The 17155-nt window shown below is 34.1% G+C and overlaps 2 protein-coding genes across 3 annotated transcripts; both read right to left on the bottom strand.

Moving 5' to 3' along the window:
- Nucleotides 1–1685: 1685 nt before the first annotated feature.
- On the bottom strand, nt 1686–5006 carry LOC120075260. The gene is made up of 5 exons (XM_039028477.1): nt 4548–5006; nt 4362–4432; nt 4101–4276; nt 2495–2603; nt 1686–2283 (listed from the first exon to the last, which is right to left on the bottom strand). Exons 1-5 carry the CDS (start codon nt 4816–4818, stop codon nt 1975–1977), a joined length of 936 nt encoding a protein of 311 aa, XP_038884405.1. The 5' UTR covers nt 4819–5006; the 3' UTR covers nt 1686–1974.
- A 7153-nt stretch (nt 5007–12159) lies between these two features.
- Nucleotides 12160–16196, bottom strand: LOC120076408 (putative UDP-glucuronate:xylan alpha-glucuronosyltransferase 3). 2 transcript variants are annotated; one of them, XM_039030225.1, is made up of 4 exons: nt 15854–16196; nt 14912–15118; nt 13798–14405; nt 12160–13467 (listed from the first exon to the last, which is right to left on the bottom strand). In XM_039030225.1, exons 1-4 carry the CDS (start codon nt 15910–15912, stop codon nt 12434–12436), a joined length of 1908 nt encoding a protein of 635 aa, XP_038886153.1. In that variant the 5' UTR covers nt 15913–16196; the 3' UTR covers nt 12160–12433. The 2 variants fall into 2 exon arrangements, with proteins under 2 accessions (XP_038886153.1, XP_038886154.1); XM_039030226.1 differs by having other exon boundaries at nt 14912–15115.
- Between the last annotated feature and the right edge of the window lie 959 nt (nt 16197–17155).

Below are 17155 nucleotides of genomic sequence, written 5' to 3'. Positions count from 1 at the left end.
AGTGAAAATACAATAGAAAGACAGAATATTGTTAGAAAGTTAAAGGTGGAGACAAAAGAAGCCGTTTTTCATTCAACACTAGGCGTGGACTCTTCTGGCCTTTGGGGTCAAAATGGTCCCACTATTTTCTTTCCTTTTCTCTTGAGAATTTTTTTCTTTTTTATATTAGGAAGCACGCGGTGAAAGAGGATGATTGGTCATTTTCTTCTACAAGGGACCGAATGAGGAATGTCTCTGTCAAATGGCCCATTGCCTCCTTAGTCGTTACAGATAAGGTTTAGATTTATTCAGCCATCGCAATTTACATATCATATAAGAAAGAAAGTGTAAAATATCAAAATTTATATATGTAAAGTTTTCTCTTTCTGTTTTTCAATTTTTTTTTTACAGCAAATGTGAGAGTGGGTATTTTGAAGAGTAAATATCTTCATCATTAAGCTATACTCATGTTGGTATATATAGAGATAGTTTACCATGGTAAACCATATAAGAACAAGAAAATTGATCATAGATTTTGATTTTAAAAATGTTTTTAAAATGAATAAAAATAAAATAGAGACTTTGATAGGTAGAAAGTTTTAAGATATTGTATTGAAAGGAGTGGAATATGTTTGGGGAGGGAATTTCTAAATCTAACGGAAAGGATGAATTCTTAAAGTTCAATGTTGGAAGATCTAGGTTTATATAACCTATGTTGGAATTGTATAAAAGAACAAATAATTAGAACATGAATTTGAAAGTGAATTTCGAATTCTTTAAAAGTAAGTGATTTTAGTACAAAGTACATTATAAGCACTTTTAGAAATATGTGTAAATGACATCATTCTAATGTTTGATTCTATACTCATTTTTGGGTGTTTGGATCATTGTTTTTTTTTTTTTTTTTTTTTTCATTGTGTTTGAAAGTGGGGAGCATGAGTTTGCTTAGCCATGTTTTGGTTGACAGATTTGTAAACCAAAATTTGCGACCGTATATCTTATTCTACTTTGTTAGAATACTTTATCTTTACTCACCAATTTTATTATAATACCTTATCCTTTTTTTCTTGAACAAGATGCTCTAGGTAGAGGGATCAAGGAGTGTACTAGGATATCTTAACTAGGTCGACACATCCTTAGTACCCTCATCACACCTCGACACTAAAAGTGAGTTATATTAATCAACAAAAGCAAAATACAATGAGTGGAGGAGAGCTCGAGAAGTTGATAATACAACAGGGGATAGATTAGAGAAAAACTTCCAATTTAACAAAATAATAGATATATCATAATCACAAAAAGGACTAGATTTAGTGCACCAAAAAGTAGCCATATATATTTGTATTGAAACAATACTTCCACCTTAGGTTAAATTTGTCACCTCAATATGCCAGTTCATTTTCTCATTAGTCAACTAATCCATGAGACCATTTAGAACTATTCTTCAAACTTCGGAGACCAAAGTGTTCTTTTTTAAACTTCAAGGACCAAATAGACTCCAATCTCAAACCTCAAGGACCATGAGTGTAATTTGCCCAAATATCTATTATTCGGTACAATTTTCATATTTATCAACCAAATACACTTTTAATTAATCCATTTAACATAATCTAAAACTCTACAATCTAAATACACAAACTCTCAAAATCCCCCAAGTACTTTATCACAGAACACTTTATTCCCCCGGTTTCCAAAAGCACTTACAATTCAGTTTCAAACACCATCGTTATGTTATGTTCACACATAAAAGTGATGGTATAAAAGATTGGATTTCATATGTCAGAGTTTGTAGGACATAGATTAATACTCCATGAGAAAAACAAACTAAAGTTAGCAAACTCCTATACCAAGGCTAAACTTCTTGATCACCAAGTGTGAGCCAAAGACTTCCAAAATTGAGACGCAAATTTTCAATCTTAGAATCAACAGATGTGGATTTACTATACACCTTGGATTGAGGGGAAGGTGAATTCCAACCAAAATTTGATTGCATTATCAGCAATCAGAATACAGCCTAACCAAACGTAATGAATCAAAAGGAGTCTCTAAACGCCAGTCTCTTTGCTTTTTGCTTAGAGGCCTTCCTTTTCCCGCCTTTTCTCTATTTATCTTCACGTCTGCTAAACCCCAAGTGCAGTACTTTGCTTCTATGTCGAATGACACAAGCTTGAAAATGCCATCACTCTCAGAGGACGAACTGGCTGTAGCTACATCATTTGTGTATTTCACATACATTGCCCTCTCTTTGAACCGATCCAGCTCGTCAGGAATTTGAACAACCCGTTCAACACCAGGAGATGAGACCTTATAATGTAGGAAGGATTAACACCCATTTAGACCCAAAAGCTAACAGAGTAGTTATAAGAGAGCAATTCTCTTCTGCTCTTGTCAATTAGGAAACTGATTTGAATATTGTAAGTGAAAAATTTTCTCATTCAGAAGCTAAAGATAGATTGGTTGACGATATGGGGAAAAAAAGAATGAGGGAATTAGAATAGGGAAAAATGAAGCATACCTCTAAAGATAAGTTCTCTGGCACAGATTTAGCAAGCTCTGCCTCATCCAATCGTGCTCGATATGTTGTAGAAAAGGCCTCGATATCTTCCATACTGGGGGAACCTGATCTGAGGTGCATTGTTGGGAATTACTTAATTAGAACCCAGGAAATGGTCCTTAGTCTAACCAAGAACATATGCACCGACAGTAAACTTGGGAAAAAAACATCAAAAGTGAAACACATTGCCATATCCTTAAAGTGGACTTCAACTCCTAACGTCCCTAGTATCTGGAAATTTTGCAGATTAGTATGACATAGTTCAAGCAATAAGGAGTTTGAAGAAATCCAAGTCTGCTTTGAGTTGCATTGTGAACAGGGTCAATGAGGACACTAATATCAGAAGGAAAACTTGAAGCCAAAGGGTAATAATTTTCTCTTGATTAACTTGAAAGCAAAAAGGCATCTCCATTTCCAGCTTAAAAGATAATTAGAACTGTTAAGTTGTGGGGAGTTGTGGAGTCTTAACCAAGCCCATCAAAATTTTGGTTAAAGACATGTGGGTGAATTACTAGCGCAAGATTTGATCCCTGAGTTCAATCTAATTGTGAGCATCTATCTATAGAGGTAGGCATAGCAGCACCAGAAGCACAAGAAAATTTCCAAAATGGCCAGCACCAGGGTTTGAGCAACATATTAATTAAGCCTTAGTTATCTCTTTTTTGAAGATAATGGGGTGAAGGGATACAAGGAAAAGAGAATTATCTAAGTTGTTTTTAGAGAGAAAACCGTGAGAACTTATCTAGTAACTGTTGGTGTTATCTTCTCCCATCCATTATTGTGTAACCTACAACATGAGTAGAATATTGGATTTAACTCGATCGAAGTGGGTGAACTAGAATAAGAGTTTGTTTGAAATGACTTTCCAAATGTTTAAAAAGTGTTTTTAAGTATAGAAAAAATGTTTTTAAGCACTTAGGCAGTCATTCCAAACAAGTCCTAAATCTCTAGTCCTGGTGTGAACTATCTTCCTTAATTTGCGAGTGAAATGTAGGGCCAGTAATCGTAATATTTCCTAATATCAACATCATTCAAACAATCCTTTTAGAGGAGAGCAGGTTGGGCCTTGAACATGAGTAGAATATGGGCTTTTCAATTTGCACTTGAACTTGAACGTGAATAGAATATTGGATCGGAAACAGTCGAAGTGGGTGAACTAGAATAGGGGTATGGATATGTTTGGAATGACTTTAAAAATGTTTTAAAAAGAGTTTTGAAGTACAGAAAAAAAAACGTTTTTAACCACTTAGGCAGTCATCCCAAACAAGTCTTGGTGTGAACTATCTTCCTTAATTTGCGAGTGAAATGTAGGGCTAGTAATCCTAACATTTCCTAATATCAACATCATTCAAACAATCCTTTGAGAGGAGAGCAGGTTGGGATAGAAAGAGCTTGGAGACGGCATTTCATTCTTATGAATTCAGCAATAGGAAATTATAATCTTGCAAGAAAAGCAAACCTCAATCTAATATGTTCTAGAAAATATGCAATGCATTTCTATTTAATTTTTTAAAAGAAATCTACAAAGAAACACATATAACATAACTACAGAGATTGAAAAACTTACTTGTTAGAAAGCTTTTCAATCCGCACTTGAACAGTGGAATTAGAGACTGTTTTGAAAGCATAAATCTTCAAATCGCCATGAAATGAAAGAATAACCTCTTCAGCTATAGCCAGTGCTTCTTTATCCCACCATGTCCCAGCAAGGGAAATTCCACCTCCTTCCCCGCCATCCCCTTCCTTCAAATAAAATCAATCATCAAATTCAGGATTTGAGTTAGAAATTTCAGCTCAATATCTCCATATTTAGAGGCGAAGGTCTTACGTAGACTTCAGCATTACCCTCCATATACTTTTCTTCAAAGTAATCTTCGCCATCATCTTCCATTATCTCATCTACGCATTCAAGAACGTGTCCCGTCAATTTACTTTTCCTAAGACCAGTCTACACTAAAATTTAGTTGAAATTAAAGGGATACATTGAGAGAGGGTTTTTGTTAATGGGTTGTACCTTCTTCAAGTTCGTCGAGAAGGACGTCGTCTTCTTCGTCCTCCGACACTTCCTCGACGATGTTTCGTTTGAGAACTGGCTCTGATTCTGAATTTCTCTTTCTGGCATGAAGTAATAGGGGATTGTTCGACGTGGAAGGAAGTCGATGCTCGACAAATGGGAAGGGAAGATTTCTGGGGGAGATTGAAGACCATCGGAAGCCACTATGTGGAAGGATTAGTGAAGTGGAAACGGCAGAGAGTCTGGAATTACGAGTCGTAATCAAGACCATTCCTGCTCTTGGGACTTGAAATCCGTTAATGGGCGTTAGAAGAAACAAAACGGTCAGGAAAAAAGCGGATGGAAAATGGCAGCAAAACTGGGGATGATGAAGCTCACGGGTCACACCACAGTATTGCTAAGGCGGCCGCTCCACACAGAAATCGTAAAATGTAAAGATGAGAAAGAGAATTAGATTGAAATTTTGTATTACAAATCGAACTCAATTCAAACATAGATTTTTTTTTACATTATATTATAATCTCATCCCGGCCATCAAACACAGTTTTAGAGTGTGTTTTGAACCAGAATTATCTTAAGATAATAACTGCTATTTTAAACTCCCACTTGTTACAGTATTTACTATTTGTTACAATTTTTACCATCTTACGTTCATCTTTTTTTTATTCTTTGCTACAGTGTTTACTATTTTCTTCTCAAACTAAAATAGTTTACACCTCAAACATATATTATTATAACCCAAATTAAAATAATTTACACTCCAGACACAAATTACTATAACCCAACTATAATAACTCTATGACTATAATAACCAACTTCTTACCCCAAACGCCTCCTTCGAAGTAACTAAAGGTCAAGAGATTTTTGTATGTATGGTTCAAATTTAATTGGACTAATATCGAATCACCTGAATTTTGAAAACAGTCAAAATTAACCTTTTATCTATGTCATCTTTAGATTGTACTAACCATTTTCTACATCTCTATTACCCGCATTCTTGTTTTTCTTTTTCCTCGTGAAGGAGTGAAAGCAAATCCTCACATTCGTTTCTCATATCCTCGCACTCGCGATGATGACTAGAAGGTGGCTAGATAAGCACGAGGAGAAGGGTTCATTGGAGTGGAGATGAATGGTTGGTAGGAGCCTAAAACATGAGTGTGAATGATGTTGAAGTGGATGATAAACTGTCGGATGATGGCTACAAACGCGAGCGAGAGTGGAGAGAAGAAGTGTGAGGGAGAGAGGGACAAAATGAGAGAGTGAGCAAGAGGGGTGAAGAAAGTAGCAAGTGTGATCTAAGTGATAACGTAAGTAAAAGTTTAATATTCATTATTTTTAAATTTTGGGTCATTTGATATTAACACAATATGGGTCATCTATTAAAAAAAAATTAAAAACAATGGGCTACGTTATACAAAATCTAGTAGTATTATAGTATCAACTCTTTCTATTTATTATTTGACACATCATTAAATGATTTATTCATTTATCTCGTGTACCTTACATAATTCTTAAATGCAACTTTTGTGGCAAGTAACTAATAGAGGCTGTATAGAAAATTTTTCATACTACCATAATACTAGAAATTTCTCCATTGTGATCACTAATTAGGTGGGATCCAAACCATTTTTTTTCACTTTATACCATTTACCATTTCTCTCTCCTTTAATATTTTATTATTTATCATTTTTTAGCTCTAATTCCTGTTCCCCTCTTGTTTTCCCTCTCTTGTTTTCCCTCAACTTTTTCAAACAAATTCCCTCTCTCTATCCTCTCTTCCAAAAAATCTAACACCCTACTCTCTCCTCTACAATCTAAAAACCAAAAAATCCAAACTTATCAAACTTTATATGTATTTTTCCTTTCCATAAATCACTCACTTTCTTCATTTTCAATCCTTGTATTAAATTCCTCATTTTCTGTCTATTTTGAACACCATTAACAAACCCATCAAAATCGATGAAGTTTAGATTTCCAATCTTGAATTTGAGTTCCAATTGATTTACGATTTCATCGATCAATTCCTCTCTCGTTATCCATCTCGCTCAAGCTTGATCTCGCTCTTGCTCCAACTCTTTGGATCAAAGCTAAACACGCTAGGTACTTTTCGCTCTTGTTTAAGATTGTAGAACAAGAATATTGTTATTTTTAAAAAACAAAAAAATATATATTATTCATTATATATTTTTTATATAATTAAATATTTTGTTTTAATAGATATATATATAATCATCTAAAAATTATCTACTCCAAATATTCATTATTTTGAAAAAGAAAATCTAGAACTAAATTAAAATATGGATTAGATTAACGAAATTTAAAATAATTACAATCTATATTTTTTTTTAATCCTAGAGTTTTTTGTTTATATATTAAATTTTGTTAAATATTAATTACTAAATATAATAAATAAATGAATAAATATATGGGTTATTTTCAAATATAAAAAAAATAAGTCAACTTATTTACAAATATAGCAAATCCACTGTCTATCAGTGACTATCTGTTGGGATTGGTGTCCTAATTCTCCCGAAGTCTCATAGTTTGTAAACATTGTACACATTGTTATGAATGAAATGAGAGTTATTTCATTTTGCATTTACTCATATCCAATAAACAAAGATATGTGGTTATTGTATGTAAACTTAAGCATGTATATGAGATATACAAGTGAATCATGCCTTAAGTAATAACCTAAAAAGTCTGTAATATAAGGATATAGGAGAGATACCTTATCCTGGTGACACTACGGATACGGTCCGTTTTGTAGAAGTTTACAAGTGTTGTGAACTACTACAAATGGTTTGATATGACCATTCATGTGGAGACATGCAAGGGAGATGTCCTATACAAAGAGTTTGTATAAGACCGGACCACGAGATGACTAGTCTCTTTATATAACGTCATTGATACTTGAGACTTACATCTCACCTAAACGACCATAGGTGACATGACCTTAATCTTGAATGTTTTGGGAACTCCTGCCTTTGAGGGCGATCCTTCGATTAGTATGGGTAAGAGTAGCCAGATTGCCAACTCTATAAATCTACTTTTTTGGGGATTTGTCTGATTGGGGAGCTGGAAACTCAGTTACACAAGATGAAGTTCACTCCTTCCCCGAAGCAGGAGTAAGTAGATAGATTGCTCCCTTAAGGGCTGATTCCGGGTTTTGAACATAGTGGCTACATCCTTTCTTTGGAAGAGAGGACCAAGTCATAGTAGAACTATGGCTTATGTTCATTAGAGGAATCAATGGTACTTAAAGAGTTAGATGTAACTATAGGGGCATAACGGTAAATTGGTCCAACTGTACTTACGAGCAATCTGTGAAGAGTTATCGCATTGTTGATTAGTTGCTATAGACACAAATATATCTATAGTGAGGAGAGTGCAGCTGTCGGTCTTTAGTGGAGTCTCGGCAGTTAACGGATGGTGGATCCTAGAGTTTAGTCAGTTATTCACGTACCATTGGAGCTTCAATCTACATGTCCATAAGATCCCTTTGGTAGCTCAATAGATTCAAGTTGAGAATTAGTTTTTGGAGTTAGTTTGAAGTGTTCAAATTAACAAGAGAAAATTCAATTATATATGATATAATTGGTATGGTGTATGAGATACATCAAGTGGATGATTAATGTAAATATGATTTACATTAAGTACCATAAAATAGAAAAAAAAAAACTATGGTTTGTATGTTTCATGAGATGAAATATTAAAACTATAGGTTATAAATATAATATGGTAAGTTAGTTATCATATTTATTTATNAAAAAAACTATGGTTTGTATGTTTCATGAGATGAAATATTAAAACTATAGGTTATAAATATAATATGGTAAGTTAGTTATCATATTTATTTATAATAATATTAATTATTTGATAATTATCTCTTTTTCTATAATAACCAATTGATTGGAAGTTATTGGTCATTTTATGGTAACCGTGAGATAAAAGGAAAAAGGTTTCCTTAAATTATGAGAGTTACTACTTTCGGAAAGAACTCACGAAGAAACTATCAAGTGAAATTGTTTCACTAAGCGATAACTATAGAGAGACTAAAAGATTGTGCACATTGACTATATGATAGTTCATTCAGCTGGTCATAGCTAAACGATCGCGTGACTTTGTCTATACGATAGGATGCCAACTTTTACACGATCAAGCATATCATCTATACGATAGAAAACATTCTATCTCCCACTTGCTTGATCGTCTACATGATTGTTGTCCTCCAATCTCTTCCTCAAGCCAAGTCCATACAGAACCCACAACTTCTGGATTCTCACACCAAGAATACCAAGGTAACCATTGTGGTGGTTTCCTCACTCAACTCGATTGATTTCGAGATTCTGGAGGCCGTTCATTGGGTTTGTGATCATTGTGTTCATTGTGTTCGTGCTAGTATTCGTACAATCGGTCGTTGCGTTCGAGGGTTGTGTTGCTGTTCTTGGACACTTGGAGATTGATTGAGGGAGTTTGAAGAATGGTTCTTCAAAGGTACGCATACTCTATCCCTTGACTCTCTGTATAAGCATGTTGTAATTTCTTGTCATGCATGACCTGTTAAGTTTTCGTTTTGTGACTATAATTGTTTATGTTCAATTTCAAATGGAATTTGGAACGATCCTTCCGCTGCTCATGGAAATCCTCATGTTTGATTTCCTTCACTATCAATAATAGATAGTGATAGATACTCATAGATATCTATTAGTGTCTATCACCAATCACTGACGCTGATAGAGACAGAGACATATTGCTATATTTGAAAATATTTTAACTAAGTGTCATTTAAAACAATTATCCTAAATATAATAGTGAATAAATAGGGCATTGTAAAATTAATTTAAAATATAAAAGCTTCAAAAAGAATACTAACGAGTTGCTGAAAAGAAAAACACATTGACTTACGTTAGGTTTTAAGCAAATACCCGTTGTAAAACAAAACAACATCCAATAAGGTTTTAGCAAAACTAACATGAATCCCATGTGACATCTAGTTTCGCAATGACGCTTCAAAGGTTTAGAACAAAAGTCGCCGAAAAGAGGTCAGTTATCCCTCATCTGAATTGAGAAGTTCTCAAACAGTCATTAATACCAAAACAACTCTTGTTCCCATATCGACAAGTCATCATTGATTTGGCCAAGAGATCATTAACTTACTTAACAATCTCCCGTAAGTGTGACCCGCCATTTTAAGCCCTAGAGGCCCATCCCAAAAGGCCAATCCGAAGGAAAAAAATCCGATTGGGGCAAAACCTAAAGCGACCCTATCCCGACTCTTAATCGATTGGTCATAGGTTCGAATCCTACTTGAGGAGATTTGATTCATTCTGAATTAAAGAATTCAAAATGAAAGGGTTTGCTTTGACCGTTAAAAGTGTAACCTGTTCCCTATGTCTTTGTTTCTATTGCATTCTATCTCATCATATCAAATTTTGTTCTACGATATTTGAGAATCACCATCAATACCTCGGTGTAGGTCCGGGATAATCCTTTGTTCCACAGTTTGGGTCTATTTACAATTGATTTCTGGAGTTCACCTTGATACTGACCAACTGCACAAAACCCATCCGAAGGGGGACGCTTCGAACATGAGGGCGTACAAAATGATTTGACGGTGTGAACCAATGACAGAGACCATAGGACGTGTTGACACACACCCTTCACCCACTATAAATACTCTCTCCGTCCACCTTGATATTGACTCATGCAAACACCATTCGAAGGGGGATGCATCCTAGGCATCTCAAGGTCAAGCATGAATCTCAAGGTGTGAACATACAGGAAGAAACGTGAGTGGAATCATAGACATATCTGATGCACCTCTTCCTCCTACTGAGTATTTTATAACCTAGGATTTAGTTTACTTAGAAAAAACACGGCTAAGAATTTTAATTAAGTGACTTTTAAAACAATTACCTAAATATAATAGTGAATAAATAGGACATTGTAAAATTAATTTAAAATATAAAAGAGCACTTGGGCAATTATTCAAATCGCATTTCCATTAAAAAATTAACACCACCGATTGAGTTTTTTTTTATCATAATTGAACTCCACATCGGTAAACACATGAAAGGTAATCTTATATTACCGTTGTAAATCATTTCCTTTATAATACAATTCAATTACGATTGTGCTTCAAATCCCAAACGGATAAGTAAACACATTCTTAGTGCATGCATCGTCAACTCATCTCGTCTAAAATAAATATGAAATATAGTAGTGAATTGCAAGAAAAAATATATATTGACCTACTCACATTTGAGGTGAAATAGTATAAATTAGAGAATGAGATAAAACAATGTTTATCACCTCCTACCATTAAAATACTTGGGGAAAACATTTTTTAGGGAGTAGGTAGATTACAAATCACAGACTAAATTTTGAGCCTCCATTTCACCATTAATTGACATAAATTATTGTTATGTTATTATATGAATGAAGAAGAGAAATAGACAAAATAATAATAATAATAATAATAATAATAGTTAATAATAATAAAACTAAGTATCATTTGTGTCTTTGATAGATTTCTTACATGAATAAATATGGACAAACAACATTCTTAGAGAGTAGGTAGATCACAAAGCACACTAAATATGGAGCTTCTATTTCATGATTAATTTATGAAAATCCTTTTTCCTTGATGGATTTCTTACATTTTAGCATGAGAATTGCTCATTTCATGTTAGTCAATTTTTTTAATTATTATTATTATTATTATTTTTATGTTTCCACAAACTAACAATTTCAATTGACCTCGCTCATTTATAACTTTTCTTTCATTAATTTATTCATCTCGTGAATTTTGTTCTCTTGACTATTCTCTCCTTTCGATTTTTCCAATGCTTAACTTTTCATATTCTTACAGGTCGTTAATTTTTACTTATGCGTGAATTTTCTTAGAATGTGCAACTTTTGCCACCATTTTAACTAAAATTTTACCTTCAAAATTTATTTCTCCCTCTAATTGAGGTCATTCTATTTTAAATAAGATTAAATTAAAGTCCCTTCATTTTCTATAGCTTATTGCTAAAGTACACATACCAAAACTTTTATTCTTCAACTAAACACCACACAATTTGTGTCTTCATTTTAAAAGAAAAGCTAAATAAAGTATTGTTTTCAAATAATTTCAAAAGTTAAAATGAAAGAAACAATAAGAGCATAATTGAAAAATAATCTAAAATTATGAGCCATAATTAAAGATTACACTTATACTACTTGTACTACTATTTTATAAGACATTATCACATCACTTTCTATCATCAATTTAATGAAATAGTTGACGAAAGTTCAAGAGTAAAATTAAAAGTTTCTCAATATAAAATTTACAATTTCAACTTGATTGTAACTTATTTATATCATTTTTTTTATAATCAATTTACCTTTGAAATAGTAAAATCACTTTTGTACAAAACATTTTATTAACCATTCAAAATCAATTTAACTTTTGATTTTACAATTTTAAACACAATTTTCATACAATTAAAACTGATTTTGAAATGTAAAAAACATATTTCGGAGTTATTTTAAAAAGGATAACTCTCAAATATACCATAAATAAAAGCTGAATTGAAACTTCGTAAAACTTAAAGAAATTAGATTATTTTAGAAAAGCACTATTCAAATATATTTTTATTCACTCAATATTTACTATCGCAAATGGGAAATTGTTTCTGAAATGAAAAAACCACGAACAGTCCCCTGTATTACTGAGTTACAGTTTCCCATGGAAACAAGCAAACCATCTTGGCAAAATAGGAAGGTGAACTTCAGCAACGAGAAGCACTTGCTCTATATGTAACTTTCACTCCTAAATACTTTCGTGGTATAATCTAAATGATAAAAATAAATTCAAAGGGAAAAAAGTGCCAAAAAGTTTAAAGAGATGAGAGAGACACTGTAGTAGTGGTCGTAGTGGGAGATGGAGTAACAGAAGAATTGTCTGTCCAGTTTGTTTCACCCCAATGCCACAACATACTCTCCCAGAAGCAAAAATCTTCAAAGCATGTTTTCAAACGAGGGTCTTTAATCTTTATCTTCCAGTGACCGTTGGTGAAGTTTCCTTTCTCTGCTTGCCTTCGGTCCCACTCCAATTGTGCCTTCTGCTTGGACCGAAGCAAACAGAACTTCTGTAGATTTTCGGGCATGGCGTCATGCACCTTCCACCATCTCTTATGTGCAACATTGCTAGCAAACTCCAGTAGAAGGTCTACATTCCAATTGCAATCATAGTCTCGGAAGCAAATCCAAGGTTTATTGCCAAGATAATGTAGGACATAAAGGATTGGAGGGTCAGCTCCAAAGAGACGAGTCTTCATCTCCTTCTTCTCTTCTTCATCACCTTCCCAGAAGTGCTTCAAGAAGTTCATGTGCTTTGGGATGCGATGCCACCATGTGAAGATTTCGTTTAGGTACCCCTGGTCGCCACCATTATAAGACTCTATCTCATTGATGTGATCCATTAGCAACTGAAATGTGCAATTTGATGGTTCGATCACCATAACTCCTGAATTAAATAAGGTAGCGTTGTTTCCTGTTGCAGTTATCTCAGGCATCTCAAAGAGGAAATCAATATTTCTAAGAATGAGCATGTCAGCATCTATAAAAATTATTTTGTCATAATTTGTCAACTGCCAAAGACGGAATTTGCTGTAGTTCCACTCGTTGTATGCGTCTCGTTCAGCTTTTGGGTTCCTGATTCTTTGGATTGTATAGATCTTCCAACCAGCTGCTTCCAAGCCACCTCTGTGGTACTCACTAATTGTTTCATCAACAAGTATTACAAGATCCCGTGTCGAACCAGTCATGCGAATACTCTGAGCAGCCGCAATAGCTCCACAGACATATATATGTGCGGAGTGCAAAATTGTTGCATATGCTTCTCTGTTCGCTCTTTCTGAGTAAAAGTTTTCTGCTCAAAAAGTTTAGTCAGTCAGTCTCTCGATACAGCAGCTAGATACCTAATCCTTTATTTTATTTACATTTTCAGCCTATACATCTACCAGATTTGATGCATAGAATATACTTGACAAACAGACGTATTACCGCTAAAGCAACTAATAGAGCAAAAACAAGAAGCCTATCTATCAAAGAAGTAGAGCTCCTTGGGTAAGCCCAATGAAGATCGTATGCTAAGAGAAGCTTCTCAAGTAGGTCAAGGTAACAGACGTTTCAACATTAGACCAATTAAAGAGGAAGTAAAAATGTTTTGGACATTATGCATAAAGTAATAGCAAAATACCTTTAGCGTTTAGGGGAACTGACAGTTCACATGACCCAATGGGGAGCTGTAGTTTGTCCCTCAAGATATTCAAGTTAGGTCTATAAAGCCATACATTCCCTTCACGTGTGATAAGTTCTTTGCACCGGAAGAGATTCGGGATAGGAAAGCATTGGGTCACCAAAAGTACATGTACGAAACGATTCCCTTTAGCAGATGCAGCAACCCTTGCTGCTTCAAGTTGCAAGTGCAACCGAGGCACATCTCTTGACCATCTACCTGATTTGTCACATGGCAGCTTCACGGCTACAAGATCTATCCGGGGTTTCAGAGGAATCTGAAGCTTTGGTAAAGAAGGACAAGAGGGGACCTCAAATTCTTCTTCCTCATCAATCCATTCAGGGTACAGAGTTTCCCATGTTAAATTGCTGGCTGCATGGTCTAGTTGAAAAACAACATGCTCTGCTTCCAAAAAGAGTTGTTTCCAGTGGTCAACCTCACTATCATTAAAGTTCAGCAAGCCAATTCCCTGGTACTTGTCCCGGTCAGTCAGTGACTCAACAACATCAGAAACCTCATCCCAGTTGACTTCTGAAAAGGATATATAACGAGCATCTCTACCTGTCCATCTGCTAACAAAAACTTGCAAGTGAGCACTAAACTTCTCACTCAAATATTGAAAAATTGGATTCTTAGAATTTTACAGGCTTAAATTATCACGGAGAAATAGTACTATGCCCATAATACTTTGTCCTGGAAGAGAAATTAAAGAAAGAAACTTCATAACCTCTTACTTTGAGAAGAAGATACAAAGGGTATAAGACCAGATAATAATGAAAGTGATAGCAACCCGTATCCCTAACAGAGATCTGTTTAGAATATCATAATCTTCAACACAATTTACAACCGATAGACTCCCCTATCAACATTAGTTTTCTTACCTAGCTTCCTAATTTTATGTTCCTTCTACCAGTTTCTCACTCATCATTCATATTCCTTTCCAGTTCCTTTTTATTTCTCATAGTCAGTAAAGCTAGGAAGTTGCGTACACAGATACTGCAACATTTGGGAAATATAACAAGATGAATAATACAAAAGCAATTTGAAAGCAAGTTGAGTAATAAAAATAGCGTACCGAGATCCTTTCAATGGATGATCTGAAATATGAACTGCAGGTGAATGGAAGCATGTCACTATTGTTCCTAATACTATAATAACCAGCACGAGTTTTAGTGAAGGTTTGCAGTTCAAAACCCTATCACGAATGGGAATATGGAGGGCCCTCTCAACAACTTTGAAATCTCTAATTCTTTGGAACCTTCTCTTGCTTGTTTCTTCACTGCTTCAGCAGACATTCAAGACAATGTTAGCAAATTTCAGTTCATTCACATTCAGTTAGTAAAAAACCAAAGAAATACGTACTGTTAAGCTATGGTAAAAGTAGTTGTGAAATTGTTTGGCGTTTCCCAGGAGAAGAGATTAACTTATTGTTCAGGATAACAAATGCAATAGGTTATAGGTAAGTATAGAGATTGAAAGATTACTTAAATTAATCATTGATTGGATGTCTAAGTTGCTTAATAAGGATTGGAGGGGGAGGGAGCTAATAGCTAAATCCATGAAAAGACAAGAACTGAAAACTAATTTAGGAAAGACGTTATTAAGAAACAATTCCATCTAGTAGAAAGCTTCTTCACATGTCAGATCCCTAACTTCACTTGTATTTAAATTGCCTTCTAAATTTAGTTCGCAATTCAACATTACGCTAAAACTTAGATTCATTTTCCTAGTTTAGTGAAGTGACAACTCAAGTTCCATACGCTCTAACCACTCGAATCTCCACAATTACAATTCAAATCTTGACCTGTAAGTTTCATACACCGACACTGTTGGCGGACCCGTTGACACCAAGTTAGCAAAATGCAAGGGGAAAAACTAAGGAAGTGAAGCTTATGTAGAAGATGAAGATCGAAGTTCAAAGTCAATACAATACACACCCTTACGAGCAAATTGAGTAGCGATTCACATAAACAAATTGGAAGTAGCTTAAGCAAAAGAACGGGGGAGTGATGCTTACTTGAAAGAAGAAGACAATCGATGTCTAGGTTCAATGGGACTCGGGGGATGTGCTCTCATCTTCAACAGATTCTCCCCTGCCGCATGAGGAATTCAGCTCCTGATCCCAGGAATTTGGGGAACAAAAACCCAGAATCTCAGCAAAGTAAAGGCGGAGAAACGGGTTTAATGGCTTACAAAAGAAATAAAAACATGGGCATTCGATCTAGTGTTCGTGGGTTGACGGCGAGGGAGTTGCAGAGGGAGGAAAACAGAGAAGAAGAAAAATCTATGGCGGTGAAGTTGGAAGTTTGAAGCGCAATCAAAAGGGAATTGAGTTTAGAAATGTTGAAATAGTTAAATGGCGAGCCAACTGTCTGTTAACAATTTTTTTATATTAGAATTTTCTTGTCCTAATAAGTAATACCATGTTATAAACCTGGTTTAAAATGAAATTTCTCAAAATATCGATAAAAATATTGATAAAATATTCATGTAGGTAGATATCTATATAAAAAATTATAAAATCAAAAAATTTAAACAGAGTTCATTAAGTTAATAAATAAAAAGTTTAGAATTTTTATATGAGTTAACATGTTTATTATTTATATAATACTTATCTTATTGACATTTTTTATGTTTCATGAATTTTTCTATGATATAACGAAAATGTTGATTTACCTTTTATATAGATGTCGAACCTGTAAAAATATGAAAATATTGATGGGAATATATATCAAGATCTTGACGAAGATTTAATATTATGCTTATAACATAGCTCAATTACTTACTCCTTTGAACGACGAGGTTCGAATCTTCTCTATTAAATTGTTGTATTAAAAAAACTAACCATTATAGTGAACATAACTAATAAATCAAGACAATTCGTATGTATTTATCTTTTTTGAGATGGAAGGTTACCATGAACATGACTTAATAATTATTATTAGCAAAAAAAGTATAAGTTTGATCGTAGATCTTGAATTTAGCTTCTATTTAATCTATAGGTTCTAGAGTGCTACATCTTTAGTTCGTAAGTCTTGAGTTTGATCATGTTTACCAATTTGTAATCAAAATTGGTGTAATCTCAATAAAATTTCATTGATTGAACAATCATAATGAGTCTTTAATCGCAAACGTAAATGGATTGCTTTTGATCATGTTTACTTATACATTTTAAGGAATTGAACTCAGATAAAGTCTGCTACCAGTTGCCGAAACGTAATTTGATTACGATTGGGATTATTTACTTTGTATTTGTATGGTACCATTGTCTTCTTACCTTTACCATTACTATATTACCCTTTAAAGTTAATCAATAACG

The sequence above is a fragment of the Benincasa hispida genome, chromosome 4 (genome assembly GCF_009727055.1).
Source record: "Benincasa hispida cultivar B227 chromosome 4, ASM972705v1, whole genome shotgun sequence".
In the NCBI taxonomy this organism is placed as follows: Eukaryota; Viridiplantae; Streptophyta; class Magnoliopsida; order Cucurbitales; family Cucurbitaceae; genus Benincasa; species Benincasa hispida.
The sequence above is the reverse complement of the archived record's forward strand: the minus strand, read 5'-3'. Positions and strand labels throughout refer to the sequence as shown.